The sequence below is a fragment of the Mustela erminea genome, chromosome 15 (genome assembly GCF_009829155.1).
Source record: "Mustela erminea isolate mMusErm1 chromosome 15, mMusErm1.Pri, whole genome shotgun sequence".
Lineage (NCBI taxonomy): Eukaryota > Metazoa > Chordata > Mammalia > Carnivora > Mustelidae > Mustela > Mustela erminea.
In genome coordinates, this window is record NC_045628.1 from 14399211 (window position 1) to 14418573 (window position 19363).

The following is a 19363-nucleotide window of genomic DNA, read 5'->3' on the forward strand; positions in this document are numbered from 1 at the left end:
TCTGTCCAGGGGTTTATCAATCTTATTAATTCTTTCAAAGAACCAGTTTCCTAGTTCCGTTGATCTGTTCTACTGTTCTTTTGGTTTCTCTTTCATTGCTTTCTTCTCTGATCTTTATTATCTCTCTTCTCCCACTGGAGTGGAGAGAAGACTTTATTTGCTGTTCTTTCTCCACCTCCTTTAGGAGTACGGTTAGGTATGTATTTGAGACCTTTGTTGTTTCTTGAGAAAGGCTTGTCTTGCTATATACTTTTCTCTCGGGAACACCTTTGCTGCATCCCATAGATTTTGAACAGTTTTGTTTTAATTTTCATTTGTTTCCATGAGTTTTTTCAATTCTTCTTTAATTTCTTGGTTGACCCATTCATTCTTTAGTAGGGTGCTGTTTAACATCCATGTATTTGAGTTCTTTCCAACTTTCCTTTTGTGGTTGAGTTCTAGTTTCAAAGCACTGTGGTCTGAAAATACGCAGGGAATTTTCCCAATGATCCCAATGATCCCAATCTTTTGGTACCAGCTGAGACCTGATTTGTGGTTCGGGATGTGATCTATTCTGGAGAATGTTCCACGTGCACTGGAGGAGAATGTGTATTTTGTTGCTTTGGGATGGAATGTTCTGAATATATCTGTGATGTCCATCTGGTCCACTGTGTCATTTAAACCCTTTATTTCCTTGCTGATCTTTTGCTTAGGTGATCTGTTCATTTCAGTGAGGGGGGGTGTTAAAGTCCCCTACTATTGTTGTATTACTGTCCGTGTGTTTCTTTGCTTTTGTTATTAATTGGCTTATATAATTGGCTCCTCCTGTGTTAGAGACATAGATATTTAAAATTGTTAGCTCTTCTTGTGGGACAGACACTTTATGTATGATATAGCCTCTTCCTCATCACTTATTATAGTCTTTGGCTTAAAATCTAATTTATCTGATACAAGGATTGCCAACCTAGTTTTCTTCTGATGTCCATTAGCATGGTAAATTGTTTTCCACCCCCTCACTTTAAATCTGGAGGTGTCTTTGGGTCTAAAATGAGTTTCTTATAGACAGCATATCAATGGGTCTTGTTTTTTAATTCATTCTGATACACTGTGTCTTTTGATTGGGGCATTTAGTCCATTTACATTCAGGGTAACTATTGAAAGATACGAATTTAGTGGTATTGTATTGCCTGTAAGGTGACTGTTACTGCATATTGTCTCTAATCCTTTCTGATCTGTTACTTTTTAGGCTGTCTCTTTGCTTAGAGGATCCCTTTTAATATTTCCTCGAGGGCTGGTTTGGTGTTGCCAAATTCTTTTAGTTTTTATTTGTCCTGGAAGCTTTTTATCTTTCCTTCTATTTACAACAACAGCCTATCTGGATATAGTGTTCTTAGCTACATATTTTCCTTGCTTAGTGTTCCGAATATATCATGCCAGTCCCCTCCGACCTGCTAGGTCTCTGTGTATAGGACTGTTGCCATTCTAATATTTCTACCATTGTATGTTACAGATCTCTTGTCCTGAGCTGCTTTCAGGATTTTCTCTTTGTCACTGAGACTTTAAGTTTTAGTATTAGATGACGGAGTGTGGACCTGTTTTAACTGATTTTGAGGGGATTTCTCTGTGCTTCCTGGATTTTGATGCTTGTTCCCTTCACCAAATTAGGGGTTCTCTGCTACCGATATACCTTCTGTCCCCCTGTTTTTCTTCTGGGATCCCAATTGTTCTAATATTGTTTTGCCTTATGGTATCACTTATCTCTCGAATTCTCCCCTTGTGATCCAGTAGTTGTTTATCTCTCTTTTTTTCAGCTTCTTTATTCTCCATCATTTGGTCTTCTATATCACTAATTCTCTCTTGTGCCTCATTTATCCTAGCAGTTAGAGCCTCCATTTTTTTATCGTACCTTATTAATAACCTATTTGATTTTTTACTTGGTTAGATTTTAGTTTTTATTTCACCAAAAAGGGATTCTTTGGTATCTTCTATGCATTTTTCAAGCCCAACTAGTATCTTTATAATCAGCATTCTGAACTCTAGTTCTGGCATCTTACTAACGCCCATAATGATTAGGTCCCTGGCATTCGTTACTGCCTCTTGTTCTTTTTTCAGGCGGGGGGCACAGGGAGGCTGAGTTTTTCTGCTTATCATTTTGTCCAGAGAAGAATAGATGAATGAGAGAACAAAATGCTAGAAGGGTAGCAACAACCCCAGAAAAATATACACTAATCAAATCAGAAGAGACCCAAAACTAGGGGGAAAAGAAAGGAAAAAAAAATATGATCAGAGGATGCCTACATGACTTAGTCGGTTGAGCTGCTGCCTTCGGCTCGGTTCATGATCCCGGGGTCCAGGGATCAAGTCCTCCGTCAGGCTCCTTGCTCAGGGGGAGCCTGCTTCTCTCTGCCTCTGCCTGCCACTCTGCCTGCTTGTGTGTGTGTGCGCTCTCTCTCCCTGACAAATAAATAAATAAATAAATAAAATCTTAAAAAAAAAAAAAAAAGAATATGATCAGGCTGGTGAATAGAACAGAGCCACACACTAGATTTTGGCTATATTTTGGTCAGTTAGGAGAAACTTCGTCCCAAAATTTTAAAGAAAGAAAAACATATATAGTCACAGAAATAAGAGTAAATGCAATGAAGGGATGGAATATGACTGTAAAAATGAAAATTTAAAAAGTTTTAAAAAGGAATTGATAGGATGTTAAGATTGGAAAGAAGAAAAATTTTTTAAAAAATAGAAAAAGAAAATTTTAAAAATTTACTTTGAAAGACTAAAGAATCACAGGGAAAAAAGCCATGAATTCTATGTGCAGTATTCCCTTAGTATTGGTGTTTTGCAGTTCTCATTGATCGGTAAACTTGGTCTTGGTTCTTGCTGATCTCCTTGGGGAAGGCCCTGTTGCAGAGATTCTCAAGTGTCTTTGCCCAAGGCGGAACTGCACTGCCCTTGCTGGGGGCCAAGCTAAGTAATTTGCTCGGGTTTGCTCTCAGGACCTTTTGTTCCTGAAGCCTTTCCGTGCAGCTTTGGAGGATGAGATTGAAAATGGCAGCCTCCGATCTTGGGGGCCCTACTCCTCAGTGTGCCCTCAGAGAAAAACAGTCAATCGTGCCTGTCTCCCTGGTCTCTGGCTGCACTTTGTGCTCATCCAGCATGTGACCAAGCATTTCTTTCTCTGGCTCACGACCCTGGGTAGAGTTTCCAAACCCAGCAGATTCCTCCAGTATTCTCCCCTGCCACTCCTCCCGCAGGAGGAAGGGGGAGTCTCTCTGGATCTGCTACTTGTTGGATCCCTGCTCGAAGAGCAGTGGCCCAACTGTGCCGCAGATGATGGTTTATAGCAGCCCTGAGCTGAGAGCCCACTCTGTCTCAGCCCACTCTCAGCCCTCTCTGACAGAGAGGCTCTCTTTGCAGTCAGCTGCCCTGCTCTTGTACCTGAGAGCTCTGCTCCACTTAGGCACCCTTGGTCTTTCTGTGGCCCCAATGGTCGTGAGACCACACTGTCCCAGTGAGGGTTCCAACCCCTCCACTTAGCCACTGGACTGATGTCCCTCAGTGGAGCAGACTTCTAAAAGTTCTGATTTTGTGCTCCACTTGCTGGGATCCGGCTGATGGAGGCTCCCTCTGCCCGCGGTTTATCTTCCCGTATATTGCCTCAGATTCACTTCTCTGCCCGTCCTACCTTCCAGAAAGTGGTCACTTTTCTGTTCATAGAATTGCTGCTATTCTTTTCTTCGATCTCCTGTTGAGTTTGTCGGTATTCAGAATGGTTTGATAACTATCTAGCTGAATTCCTGGGGCCAGACGAAATATAGATCTCTTACTCCTCTGCCATCTTGCTCCTCTTTGGGACCATAGTTTTAAACACAAAACAACCAGGGTCCCAAAATCAGGAGCAGGGTGGGGGAGCTCAAAGCATTTTGATGTTTGGTATCCCATTTTGTAAGTCTTTTTATAAAGGAGGAAAAAAAATTCCTAAACAGCACAGTTTCAACAGTAAATGCCTGTTGCAGATGGAGTCAAACTACAAGCCAACGTAGTTCTAGTAGGAATAGTCCAGTGTCAATAAGGAGTCAGATCAAAGACTTGCACAGTTCTAGTGAACAATCTGGTTCTGAAAAGGAGCTGAACTAATCAAAGGTAGCACACGGTTCCAATAGGAACAGGTTGGTTCCAAAAGGAATTGGACTACAGGCTAGTGTAGTTCCAACAGGAGTGTTCTAATCCCAAAAAGGAATTGGACCGAAGGCCAACACAAGGTGCGGTTCCAACAGGAACAGTTTGGTTCTTCAAAAGGAGATCAAAAGCCAAATGAGTACTCTTAGAAAGAACAAGGCCTTAAAATTCCAAAGAAAAGCTTGGAGAGCTCAAACACAAACAGAGCATGGCTAGCAGTCCAGGAGAAAGCTTACCCTCAAACTCCAAGATGGGCAAGAAAACTGGGAACCAAGTTGGCTTTGTGGATATGGGCCCTGTTTGCTCACCAGCCCCAGATTGTTAGGGGTCATCTCTGGATCCTACCTCTGATCACTAAATAATGTTAATCTTAAAACAGTTATTTTACCAAGAAAAATCGGTTTCCTCAGGAATAACAGAATTGCATTAGGGACAGACAAACAATGGCAAAACCTACGGCAAGTCTAACAAATGAAGGAGAGGATTGTTATTTTATATAAAGGAAATTGGAAGGGGTTGTTTTGAAGGAAAGTCTGTTGGAGAAAAGCAGGAATTCAGGGTGATGATGGTTTCTCATTGGCTGAATTGCAGAGGTAATCAATTTCTTGTAGGTGATGCAAGGGACCTCTTTCCCTCTTGGGCCTGTAATTGAGGATTCTATCCTATTGAAGATTATTCTATTAGAGGTCTGTAATTGACATTGAGTGGTACAGCTCCCCCTTTTAGCTTCTTCTGGTATTTCCCCTCACCCCTGTTAGTGAGGTTTCCCCTTTTTTTTTTTTTTTTAAGATTTTATTTATTTATTTGACAGAGATCACAAGTAGGCAGAGAGGCAGACAGAGAGAGAGGAAAGAAAGCAGGCTCCCCACTGAGCAGAGAGCCCAATGCAGGGCTCAATCCCGGGATCATGACCTGAGCCAAAGGCAGAGACTTTAACCCACTGAACCACCCAGGCACCCAAAGATTCCCTTTATTAATTTTCACATACTTTTTGACCACCTCCACCCATTTCACTCATCCAGTGCCTGCCTCTTGCAACCACCAATTTGTTCTCTGTAAAGGAGCTTTTTTTTTTTTTTTTTTTTTTTTTAAGATTCCACATATGGGTGAGATCCTATGAATATGGATGCTAAGGTTCTCAACAAGATCCTAGCAAACAGGATCCAACAGTACATTAAGAAGATTATCCACCATGACCAGGTGGGATTCATCCCTGGGCTACAAGGATGGTTCAACATTTGCAAATCAATCAATGTGATAGAACAAATTAATAAGAGAAGAGAGAAGAACCACGTGGTCCTCTCAATCGATGCAGAAAAAGCATTTGACAAAATCCAGCATCAAAATGCTTCAAAGTATAGGGATAGAGGGAACATTCCTGAACTTCATCAAATCTATCTATGAAAGACCCACAGCAAATATCATCCTCAATGGGAAAAAGCTTGTAGCCTTCCTGTTGAGATCAGGAACACAACAAGGATGCCCACTTTCACCACTCTTGTTCAACATAGTATTAGAAGTTCTAGCAACAGCAATCAGACAACAAAGAGAAATAAAAGGTATCCAAATTGGCAATGAAGAAGTCAAACTCTCTTTCTTTGAAGATGACATGATTCTTTATATGGAAAACCCAAAAGACTCCACCCCTAAACTACTAGAACTCATACAGCAATTCAGCAGCGTGGCAGGATACAAAGTCAATGTACAGAAATCAGTCGCTTTCTTATACACTAAGAATGAAAATACAGAAAGGGAAATTAGAGAATCAATTCCATTTACTGTAGCACCAAGAACCATAAGATACCCAGGAATAAACCTGACCAGAGAGGTAAAGGAACTGTACTCGAGGAACTACAGAACACTCGTGAAAGGAATTGAAGACACAAAAAGATGGAAGACCATTCCATGCTCTTGGATCGGAAGAATAAACATTGTTAAAATGTCTATACTGCCTAGAGCAATATATACTTTTAATGTCATTCCGATCAAAATTCCACTGGTATTTTTCAAAGAGCTGGAGCAAATAATCCAAAAATTTGTATGGAATCAGAAGAGACCCCGAATCGCTAAGGAAATACAAAAATAAAACTAGGGGCATCATGTTACCTGATTTCAAGTTTTACTACAAAGCTCTGATCGCCAAGACAGCATGGTACTGGCATAAAAACAGACACATAGACCAGTGGAACAGAGTAGAGAGCCCAGATATGGCCCTCAACTCTATGGTCAAATAATCTTTGACAAAACAGGAAAAAATATACAGTGGAAATAAGACAGTCTTCAATAAATGGTGCTGGGAAAACTGGGCAGCTATATGTAGAAGAATGAAACTCGACCATTCTCTTACACCGTACACAAAGATAAACTCAAAATGGATAAAAGACCTCAATGTGAGTCAGGAATCCATCAGAATTCTAGAGGAGAACATAGGCAGTAACCTTTTCGATATCAGCCATAGCAATTTCTTTCAAGATATGTCTCCAAAGGCAAAGGAAACAAAAGCGAAGATGAACTTTTGGGACTTCATCAAGATCAAAAGCTTCTGCACAGCAAAGGAAACAGTAAACAAAACAAAGAGGCAACCCACGGAATGGGAGAAGATATTTGCAAATGACAGTACAGACAAAAGGTTGATATCCAGGATCTATAAAGAACTCCTCAGACTCAACACACACAAAACAGACAATCATATTAAAAAATGGTCAGAAGATATGAACAGACACTTCTCCAATGAAGACATACAAATGGCTATCAGACACATGAAAAAATGTTCATCATCACTAGCCATCAGGGAGATTCAAATTAAAACCACATTGAAATACCACCTTACACCAGTTAGAATGGCCAAAATTAGCAAGACCGGCAACAACATGTGTTGGAGAGGATGTGGAGAAAGGAGAACCCTCTCACACTGTTGGTGGGAATGCAAGTTGGTGCTGCCTCTTTGGAAAACAGTGTGGAGATTCCTCAAGAAATTAAAAATAGAGCTTCCCTATGACCCTGCAATTGCCCTACTGTATTTATCCCAAAGATACAGATGTAGTGAAAAGAAGGGCCATCTGTACCCCAGTGTTTATAGCAGCAATGGCCACGGTCACCAAACTTTGGAAAGAACCAAGATGCCCTTCAACAGACGAATGGATAAGGAAGATATGGTCCATATACACTATGGAATATTATGCCTCCATCAAAAAGGATGAATACCCAACCTTTGTATCAACATGGACGGGACTGGAAGAGATTATGCTGAGTGAAATAAGTCAAGCAGAGAGAGTCAATTATCATATGGTTTCACTTATTTGTGGAGCATAACAAATAGCATGGAGGACAAGGGGAGATGGAGAGGAGAAGGGAGTTGCAGCAAATTGGAAGGGGAGGTGAACCATGAGAGACTATGGACTCTGAAAAACAATCTGAGGGTTTTGAAGGGGCGGGGGGTGGGAGGTTGGGGGAATCAGGTGGTGGGTACTAGAGAGGGCACGGATTGCATGGAGCATTGGGTGTGGTGCAAAAACAATGAACACTGTTACACTGAAAAGAAATAAAAAAAAAAAGATTCCACATATGGGTGAGATCCTATGGTTTTTCATGGCTAAATAATCTGTTGTATACATAGACCATATTTTCTTTAGCCATTCATCCATTGATGGACACTTAGATTATTTCCATATCTTGGCTATTATAAAGAATGCTGCAATAAACATGGGGGTGTATAGATCTTTTCCAGTTGATGTTTTCATTTTTTTTTCCTGAATATTTACCCAAAAGTGAAATTGCTTGATTATATGGCAGTTCTTTAAAAAAAAAAATTTTAGGAGCGTTTATATGGTTTTCCGTAATGGCTGCACCAATTATATTCCCACCGATGGTGCACAAGGGTTCTCTTTCTTCCAAACCTTTAGCAATACTTGCTTTCTCTTTTCAATAATAGATACTCTAAAGGTATGAGGTGGTACCTCATGGTTTTGATTTGCATTTCCTTGATGATTAGTGATGTTGAGCACCTTTCTTGTACCTGTTGGCTGTCTGTATGTCTTTTGAAAAATGTCTTCAGAGCTTTCCCCATTTTTCAAATAAAGTGGGATTTTTTTTTCTATTGAGTTGAGTTGTATGAGTTCTTATGTATTATCAGTATTAATACCTTATCAGATGTATGATTTACAAATATTTTTCCTATTTGGTAAGTTGCCATTTCATTTTGTTGATCATTTCCTTTGCTGTGCAGAGGCATTTTTTAAAAGATTTTATTTTTTTGAGAAAGAGTGAGAGCATGAGCATGGTAAGGAACAGGGGAGGAGGTAGAGGGAGACCCCCCACTGAGCAAGTAGCCGGATACAGGGCTCCATCCCAGGACACTGGATCATGACCTGAGCTAAAGTCAGATGCTCAACTGACTGAGCCACCCAGTTGCCCCTGTGCAGAGGCATTTTAGTTATAGTGCCACTTGTTCCTTTTTGCTTTTGTTGCCTTTGCTTTTGGTATCAAATCCAAAAAATCATTGCCAAGACCAGTGTCAAGAAGCTTACTGCCTATGTTTTCTTCAAGAGGTTTTGTTGTTTCAGATCTTATGTTCAAGTTTTAATTCATTTCAAGTTAATTTTTGTGTATGATGTAAGGTTGGGGTAAAGTTTCTTTTGCATGTGGCTGTCCAGTTTTTCCAAAACCATTTATTGAAGGGACTGTCTTTTTTCCATTATATCTTCTTGGCTCCTCTGTTATAAATTAATTGGATTGGCCGTGTAAGTGTTTGTGTGTGTGTGTGTGTGTGTGTGTGTGTGTGTGTGTATGAATTTATTTCTGGGATCCCTAGTCTGTTTCATTGATCAGTGTGTCTGTTTTTATACCAGTCCCATACTGTTTTGATTATTATAGCTTCGTGATGTAGTTTGAAATCAGGAAGCCTGTTGCGTCTGGCTTTGTTGTTCTTTCTCAGGATTGTTTTAGATATTCAGGGTCATTTGTGGATTGTTCTGTTTTTGTGAAAAAATGGCATTGGAATTTTGATAGGGATTGCCCTTAATCTGTGAATTGCTTTGGGTAGTGTGGACCCTTTAACAATATTAATTCATTTAATCCATGAATAATAGAATATCTTTCCATTTATTTGTGTCTTTAATTTCTTTTATCTGTGTCTTATAGTTCTCAGTGTATAGACTTTTACCTCTTTGATTAAATGTATTCATAGGTATTTTATTCTTTTTGATGCAACTGTAAATGGGACTGTTTTTAAACTTATCTTTCTGATAATTCAGTATCAGAAATGCAACAGATTTTCATATATTGGTTATGTATCCTGCTACTTAACTTATTCTAATAGTTTTTTGATAGAGTTTTAGGGTTTTCTATATATAATACGTCATCTTCAAACAGTGACAATTTTACTTTCTCCTTTGTGATTTAGATGTTTTTTCTTTTTCTTTCCTAATCGCCCTTGCTAGAATTTCAAGTACCGTGTTGAATAAAAGTGCTGAGAGGGAGTGTCCTTGTCTTGTTCCTGATCTTAGAGGAAAAAAAATTGAACTTTTCACTGTTGAGTATGATGTTAGCTATGGGCTTGTCATATGTGGCCTTTATTATGCTAAGGTTTGTTCCCTCTATGCCCAGTTTGTTGAAGGTTTTTATTATAAATAGACTTTGACTTTTGTTTAATGATTTCTCTGTATCTACTGAGGTGATCGTGATTTTTATTTTTTTCTTTGTTAATGTGGATATCTTGTAGACTAATTTGTGGATGTTGAACCATCCTTGCATCTCTGGAATAAATCACACTTGATTATGGTGCGTGATCCTTCTATTGTATTGTTGAATTCAGTTTGTTAGTATTTTGTTGAGGATTTTTGCATCTGTGGTCATCAGGGACATTGGCCTATAATGTGTGTGTGTGTGTGTGTGTGTGTGTGTGTGTCCCCTTGTCTTGCTATCAGGGTAATGCTGACTACATAAAATGAGTTTGGGAGCATTTCCTCCTCTTTAAGTTTTTGGAAGAATTTGAGAAGGACAAACATTGAATGTTTGGGAGGATTCACCAGTGAAGCCATCTCGTCCTGGACTTTTATTTTTGGAGAGTGTTTTGATTACTGACTCAATCTACCTCATTGTAATTCAGATTTTTAATTTTTTTAGGAGTCAGTCATTGTAGGTTGTTTCTAGGAATTTATTTCTTTAAGGCTGTCTGGGTTGTTGGTGCATAACTGTTCATAGTATATTATAATCCATTGTATTTTATGATATCAGGTGTAATAAAATAGTTTTATTGAATAAAGTATTCTAGCCCCACATGTGTCCTCTTCCTTAGTCTCTACCCGTTTCTCCCAGAGTTTGCTTGGATCTGATTCCATAACTCCATTCTGAAGTAGTTTTTGGTTTTCTTTTTTTGGTCTTAGATTTGTAGTTCCATTGTCCTGATTTTTATTTCCCTTAAGTCTTAGAACTGGAACTTTTGTAGGGTGCTCCTTAAGGTCCTTTACAATCTAGCCCCCATGTGGTGTACCAACTTAATTAGTTTTAGTAGGAGAATGGCAGTTCTCAAAAAGATGTCTCTATCCTAACTGTTGGAACCCATGAATGTTACCTTATCTGGAAACAGAATTTTTGCAGATGTAATTAAGGATCTTGATCAGGATGGATGCTAAGTCCAGTGTCCAAGAGACAGAAGAGGAAAAGATCATGTGAACAGAGGCAGAGATTGGATGTAGTCAGAAGCCAAGGAACACTTGTATTCTCTAGAAGCATAAAGAGGCAAGGAAAGATTTTCCCTTAGAGCCTTTGGAGGCTGTGTAGCCACGTCACTACCTTGGTTTTGGACTTTGGCCTCCAGAACTGTGAAACAATAAGTTTCTGTTGCTTTAGGTCACCAGGTTTTTGGTAATTTGTTACAACAGCCCTGGGAAACAAATACAGACTTGATAACTTAATTTAGAGTGCTGCTATAACAAATAGCTAAAAAATATAGAAGTAGCTGGTAAGTCAAGCAAAAGCTGGAAGAGGTTTGAGAAATTTGTTAAAAAGCCTGGATTGCCTTAAGGAAGCTGTGACAGAAATAGGGACATTAAAGGTGATTTTGCTAAGGACATAGAGGAAAACAGGGGACATGGTCGGGATGAAGCTTCTGTCATAGAAAATACTTAATGTGCTTATGAGTAGAATGTTGGTAGAAATAAGAACATTAAAGGTACCGCTAGTAAGAGTTTGGAAGGAAATGAGGGACCTATTATTGGAAACAAAGATGATCCTTGTTTCATAGTGGCAGAAAACTGGCTGAATTGGACTCTATAGGTGTGTGGAGAGCAGAACTTGTTAGTGATGAACTTGGGTAGTTAAGGAGATTTCCAAGCAAAGCATTAGAAGTGTCTCTTGGTTTCTCCTTGTTGATAGTAAAATGCATGAGGAAGGAGAAGCTAAAGAAGGAGCTCTTAAGGAAAAAGGAAGGCAGCACTTGGTAACTTGGGAGCTTCTCTACCTGTCCAGATTGCAAAGAATGTTGAAATGAGGAAACTCCATGTTGGGAATGCATGCTCTGGAAAGAAGACCACATATCTGGCTGGACAGTCTTTTTCTGTTTCGGTGAGGTATCTGACTCATAGATCCACTCAACCATCTCAGCAGAAGTCAGGAGTAGAGGAGGGTTATGCAAGAAGGTTCTGTGGAAGGTGTTTCTGTAATGGCATGACCCTCGTGGGACCTACCGGAGACCCATAAGGATTTTGATTATGTTGCATCAGCAGAAACATTGCCAGCTCATACCCCAAAAGAGACAGAGTCAAGATGAAATGAGACAAGGCTGTCAGACCTTCAAATTTCCAAAGGCAGGAAATTGGCCGATACACTACTCAGTTGCAAACATGTACTATCCTTCAAGAAAAAGGAATAATGAGACTGAGGGCAGAGCCACTGCAGGCAGCACAATGAGTAGAGCACTAACCCCCTGATGGTTCTGCTCAGGGCTTGAAACCCATAATACAATTTGTCCTGCTGTATTTCAAACTTGTATGGGACTGGTAACTCCTTTATTCTTTCTAATTTCTCCGTTTTGGAATCGGAATGTCTATCTTTGGAATTTGCATTTCTGATCTCAACACAGCATTTTGGAAGCAGTCAGCTTGTTTTCTAGTTCATAGGTCCACATATGGAGAATGATTTTGCCCCAGGCTGGAGCTTGCTCAGCATCTCACTCACACCTGGTTTAATTGATTTACACGAGATTGGAGACTTCTGGTGATATTTACATGTGCTTTTGGCTTAGAAACGATGCTCTAAGGGGTTGAGATTACTTTGGGGGCTGTCGAGATATAGGGCATATGCGTTTTCTATGTGGGATCATGTGGATTCCGGGGAGCCCAGGGTGGACTATAGTGGCTTGAATGAAGGCCCCCCCCCCAAAAGATACTCGAGATCCTGACTTTTGGAACTTGTGTTAACTCTGATACCAGGAATTTAGACTTTGGTCTTCTAGAACTCGGAGAATAAATTTCTCTTGTTTTAAACCACTATGTTTGTAGTAATTTGATATAGTAACCCTAGGGAGGCAATGTAGTATTGTACAGTCTTTTCTTTATTGATACCTTATTAATGGACCTACCATATTACTTTCTCTTTGGCTCATCCTATCCCCTGATAAAACTAATGTCTTCTGGTATGTTTGCATAACATTTGGTCAGTATTTCTATAATAACTCTTACTGCAAGTTATATATGCTAATCTTTGCTGCTAAAATGTGAGCTTCAAGGGATAAAATCATTACTTTTATTTATTTTGCCAAGGTACAGTGCACAAACATGGGTACTCAGTAAGTATTACTAATAAGTATTCGCTTGGTAGAAGCAACAAAAGTATTTTTCTGCCTTTAAAAAAGTTTTATTTGAGAGAGAGAGACCACGAATGGGAGGGGCAGAAGGAGAGAAAGAGAGAATCTCCGGCAGATTTCCCACTGAGCACAGAGCCTGATGAGGGGCTCAATCTCACAACCGTGAGATTATGACCTGAGTCAAAATCAAGAGTCAGATGCTCAACTGACTGAGCCACCCAGGGGCCTCAAGAGCATCTTAGTCATACTTTTTTTCCCAAGGCTCAGTACAAAGGAAGTAGGTGCCCAGTGATGTTGTTTCAGTGGAAAGGACCTTGTATTAGGAAGTGACTTCTTCAGACCACCATCACAATTCCCTCTGCAATATACCTTACCTGTAGAAACTGGTGTCCTGTTGGCAGAATCCAGACAGAATGCTTAGTATTCCCTCATGCACTTACTGGTTCTGTTGTGAACAAATACAAATTGTCAGCAAGTCGTTTGTTACATAAACGAAAGCCTCTCCCACTATGACTTTTACCTAGCAATCTTGACTTTATCCTTTCGAACCAGATTTCTGATTTTTTGACAGAAGGCCCATAGGTCCTTTAACTGTTGGACTTCACATTTTGTTTTCTAGACTTCATTATTCTGCTCATGTTCCAATTTTTAATGTTTCTTGTCATAAAAATTCTAGAAAAGTCAAAGAGGTTGAAGGGAGTGAGTGCGGAAAAGGAAGAATTGAGAGTATTGGGTAGATTAAAGGAGCTTGGGAGATAGAGACTTCAGAGAAGTGAAAGCTTTCTGTTTGCAGTGCTCCATTTTTTAAAGCATTCTTGGGAATTTCTGTATTTCCTCTCTTGGTCTCTGTCTATCTTTCTATACATAGAATCTTTCAGTTCAGCCTAGAAATTTGAGTGTCTATTTTGAGCATGCCCCTATGATGGGCGCTGTGTAGGGACCAAAGATGAAGGAGGTTATTTCCCCTACCTAAAGAAATTTCTAATTTAGTACTGTTTGCTAGGGATGATTATAGACTGATGGGGCTAGATTTTTCTAACATGTAACTTGTACATCGAAACTGCATTTATTCCACTGGTGTTTCTCTTGACGAAAATATTTTTTGGAATTTTGCTTGTAACTATTGACATGCTCTTTCATACATATAAACCTATCCTCTATGCAAATCACTTTTTCCTCTGGTAGAACTTTTTTGGGGAACACTGTTATTTGGAGCTAAATACTATATAAAACAAGTGAACAAATTGGAAATGCTCTTTTTTGGGTCTTTTTTACCTTTTTAAACTTTAGGTGAAGAACTGATTTAGATGATCTGTCAAGGATATTTTCTCTTTTAAAATTAATGACTTACTGGCAAATTGCCCCTGAAAGTAAATTCTAGAAGAGTTCCAAAAGTGCTGAGAGTAGTGGTATATTGAGGGAATGAGCGTGCAGGAATATATTCTCAAGGTGAACACTTGGAAGGATCATACTTAAATGCATAAATTCTGGAATACTCAAGTTTTGCCTGTGGTTGCCTAGTATATGAGCCTGTCTGTAGTTGCAGTCAGTTAAGTATGAAGTGTTGCTCCCCACTTTGTTTAAGATTTGTACCATCCTTGACCTTTACAGGTCACATCCTGTCTATCCCATCATTTCTTCTGCTTTTAGCGTCACCTCTTTTTTTAAATGCCATTGAGTTGGACACCATTAATAGCAAGAGTTGTTTATGCATTGCTTTCAGTTCCTGTGCCTGTCACGTATATGTGGATAAACCAGCTTTTCTCCCTTCCTTTCCCCCTTTAGTGACCAGACTCACAGGAATTACCTTGCATGTGTCTTTCATGTCCTCCTATCTACCATTTTTATTAAGCATTATTTAAATTTACCAAGACTAGAAAGATAGGATGGACTAAATTAAATTTACCAGGACTAGAAAGATACAGATAAATCTGTACCATCTGTTTGGCTGTTTCCTTTCTAGTTTAAATAGTTGAATCTACTTGCCTTTGGGTGTCTTGCACTTGGTTTTGTACAGGACTTTATTGCCTCTTACTTAATTCATTATTTCCAAAGGTTTTATTTTTTGTTTTTTCCCCATTATTTCCAAAGGTTTTAAATGGCTTTTTTCATTTTTTCTGCCCTATGCCCTCTGGAAAAATCAAAGTGTCTGGGCTTCAAGGCCAAAGACCTAATCTGATAAACCAGCTTCCTATTAATTTTTTCATTAAGGTATTTCCTGTTTTAAATAATAAATATTGTCTGCATGAATAAGCAGCTAAATAAAAATAAAAGATACTATTGTTTTTTTGAGAGAGTGTATGTGAGAGTGAGGGGAGGTGGGGCAGAGGGACAGGCTCCATCACACCCAGCACAGAGACTGCTGTGCGGCTCGATCCCAAGACCCTGAAATCATGACCTAGCCAAAATCAGGAGTCCAATGTCTGAACAACTGAGCCATCCACCAAGACACCCCAATAATAATTATTTTTTAAAAGTGTTTATACAACCAGTTTTTGTTTGTGAAACAGAGGCAGTGTGGGGTTTTTATTTTGTTTTGTCTTTACCTTTATGTAACATTCCCTTCGTTACTGTTAAATTATACTTCTCAATAACTTGCGATGATACGGAGCTAGAGAGTATAATGCTAAGTGAGATAAGTCAGAGAAAAACAAATACCGTATGATTTCACTCATGTGGAATTCAAGAAACAAAAAAAATGAGCAAAGGGAAAAAGACACAAACCAAGCAACAGATTCTTAGCTGTTGAGAACAAACTGGTGGTTAGCAGAGGGAAGATGGGGGGGGATGGGTGACGTAGGTGATGGGGATGGAGGAAGACACTTAACTGTGATGAGCACTGGGTGTTGTATGGAAGTGTTGAATCACTCTGCTGTACACCTGAAACTAATAGAACACTGTATGTTAGCTATACTGGAACTAAAACAAAACCTTAAAAATTATACTTCTAAGTGGTATTTCACTTGGAGAAATAAAATAAATTATCCATTTTTTAATTATAGCTAAAAATGGGGAAAAGCCAGAAGTAATTTCTCATGCAGTCTTTTCCGGTCACTAGTATATGCTTGTAAGCTGAGAATGATAGCTCACGTCAGAATCATCAGTTTGTTCGCTTTCTGCATTATAGTAAATGGAAATCAGTCACTTTAATTTTTGGAGGGTTTTGTTTTAGCCATAAGTTTTCATTTGGTTCTCATTTCATTTTTAATTTCCGTCCATTAACTGATTGCTTTTATTTTAATAGTGAATTTATGGCAGAAGAAAGTAATGAAAAATTTTGGCTGTTTTTGGAAACTGTACAAGAATTAGCAGTTTATAAGCAAACAGGTAGGTGATGTGCATATTATAACTTTAAAAATTTATATCTATGTGTATACATTATGTGTTTATTGTTTTTAATGTTAAGAGTGAAGTGTAAATGCTTAATTGGGTTAGTAGATCTGAATATTAAATTTGAAAATATGCTTTAATGGAAATTATTCTGAGCATCCATTTCCAAAAAATAAAGGTTTAATACTTTATTGTAAAAACTCTCACATAATTAGCAGTGTTTGCAGGTTGCATTATATCAAAAGGAACTAGAGATTGTTGACTTGTGGCTTTCTTTTTACTTAGACTAATTTGAGATAGTATTAATTTTGCATCTAGTAGTGTTGTTGTTTTGGTTTTTTTTTTTTTCCCCCAAATTACTTTGAAAGAGATTTTTTAATATTTGCCTTTAACAAGTCAGGTAACCTATGTGTCTTCATTTCACTATCTAGAAGATGCAGTTAGTCTTTCCTACTTTTTAAATATATACAAATATATATTACTACATATCTGTATATATGCTTATACCTTTAGAATGAGCAAGTGTTTATTAATGTGTTTCTGAGAGAAGATCAGTAGATTAAAGACACTGAAATGAGGTTACAGCAGCAGAGGGTAAAAGGTTAATTATTAATTATTGTTAAAAAAGGTTATTTTTCTGTCTCTATGGAGAATAGAATATTAACATGGAGTTCCTCAAGACGGATTTCTTTAGGCTTGTAGACATGGGGAGAACTTCTTACTATGAAAATTAAATAGTTTAGAGACAACTTACTGTGGTGATTAATTCGATTTTGTTCTTGAATATCAGTGTTAAGAGAAACAACAGTTTTGCTTATTTTAAGTGTTCATTTACTGGACTCCATTTGGCTCAAGTGGCCTCAAAGTTCAGCAATTTTAGGATTTCATGAGATGGATTAAAAAAAATAGAGCAGGCATGCCTTTCATGATATTTTAAACTGAAATATTTTCAAAACCAAGCAATTTGCTCTTTTAGAAAACTTTTCCTGAAAAGCGTCCTTATTATCATTATTTGAGTCACAAGAGACACTGGGCACGGCTCTAGATGCCGGGAATACAAAGGGGAATAAATGTGATCTGTGCTCCCCGGCCCCACAATACTGTGAGGGGGACAGTGGACAAGCCAGCTCTGCTCCGAGGTGGTTAGAGCTTCAGGGGCCCTGATGACAAGGAAGCGCCTGGGAAAGGGCACCTAGTCAGTACTTGAGAGAGAACAGGATGGCCTTTCCAGTAGTGGTGAGGTTGGAGCTCGGTCTGGAGGACAGCAGCCAGCGGCAGCAGCCAGGGAGAGGGGAGGGGGAGGAGCAGAAGAGAGCGCAGTGGGCTCTGCGGGGCAATTTGGACCACTTCGAAGTGGACTGGCAAATCGATTGAGAACTATTATCGGTTGGTTTTGTATTTGTCCTGATAATTTCAGTTTTGGTATTTGAGGTAAAAACAGGCTTGGTTAATGTGGAAAGTTCTCACAGTTCAAAAATCCACCTGTACCCCTGGGGATAAAAATATATGTTTATAAAAAAAAAAAAAAATCCACCAAGTTTTGTGGCCCTCACCTAAAACCCTAAATGTAGCTTTCCCAAATGTTTGTCTCGGCACATACTTTCTAGTGTTACTCATTCAGTGCTATTCTCGAAAATTAGTCTTAGAGATTTTGAACTCTTTAGTTACTTAGATGTGTCCATGTATTTTCCCTAAATGAAATGACATGCCTGGACAATCTGATGGCAGATGATCATTAATAAGTTGGAATATAAGCTTAGGAACACCAAAGCTCTACTTCAAGCATGTGATAAGGAAGTGTGTATTTCAGGGTTGAACCTAAAAGAAATCCTATTAAAGAAGAATTACCAACACTGAAAATAGAATTCCATTAAAATTACTTATCATGGCAACGGTCAAAAGCGCGTATGCTGCTTCATCACTGTTGCTGTTAGGTGTAGGAGAGGATTCTGTATGTGAGGAGTTAAATATGTCAGCAGCTGTCAGATTTACTGATTTTACTTCAAGATACTATCCTAGAAGAAACATTTTAAATCCTCAGTTACTTACAGTTTTTTAGGTTGTTTAATTTCCATGAAACCCTGTAAATAGTCTTTCCTGAAGAATAATTCTGATGATCTACTTGCCTTAAAAAGTTGTAAATATTGAAGATTTAACTTTTTGAATTCAGGTGCTAGTTTCATGCCATTTCATGAGACTGTTTTATGTGTTAGGAAAATTAAGACCTTTTAAATATTGAATTGTCTGGTTTTTTCAACCATTTCACATGGTTCTGCCACAGAGTTATGTATTTCTTGGTGCTTCAAGATTTAAGCGGTATATTAGCTAACCTATGAGTCTTGTGAGGTGAGTTAGAAATGTCAGCCAAGGTTTACCTAATTCCAGAGTCCCTGTTTGTTTTTACTTCCCAATGTGTTCCACATTGAAACTAATTCTCAAAATCCTTGAAGATTTTAACGGTTTTTACACAAGTTGCTTATGTATTTTATTGGGAAGATTTTTGGAAAATGTTATGACATTTCTCAGTTACATATAACTGAAAACCAGATTTGGATAGAAGGACAGTTGCAGTTTGGATATGTCACATTTGAAATGCTTGTCAAATATCCAAGTGAAGATATCCCATAAGCTGATACATGTGTGGGGGATTTAGGTGGTCAAAATCTGGGCTAAGGGGTAGGATTTGGGAGTTATCAGCACTAAGAGGGTAATTGAAGTTATAGGGAGGAGGTATAGAAGGAGAAGAAAACAGGTCCCAAAGGCAGAACCCTGAAGAACACCAATGTTTAAGAACTAACCAGAAGAAGAATGCACAGTAGAGACAGGAGGAGCACTCACAGAGGCAGGTGAAAACCTGGCGAGTGTGATGTCATGAAAGCCGGGGAAGATGGAGTGGTAAATCGGTGGATGTTATCACATACTATAGACAGAGCAAATAATGTGAATACTAAGGTATTAACAACAGAAAAAGTACTGGTGATTTAGCTAGCAGTTTCACTGGTATAGTTATCAAAACTATGGTAGGTTGAGGCGTAAGTCGAGGCTGGAAGTGAAGAGTATTGTTAAGTCTTT

At 38.7% G+C, this 19363-nt stretch overlaps 1 protein-coding gene across 2 annotated transcripts in view; it reads left to right on the plus strand.

Annotated features, from left to right (window-relative positions):
* Positions 1 to 19363, plus strand: part of UGGT2 (UDP-glucose glycoprotein glucosyltransferase 2) — a 190340-nt gene that overhangs the window by 10787 nt on the left and 160190 nt on the right. For both annotated transcript variants that reach the window (XM_032315029.1, XM_032315026.1), the window contains exon 2: positions 16206 to 16288. In XM_032315029.1, the coding sequence (XP_032170920.1) occupies positions 16206 to 16288 (83 nt within the window). The remainder of the gene's footprint in view (positions 1 to 16205; positions 16289 to 19363) is intronic.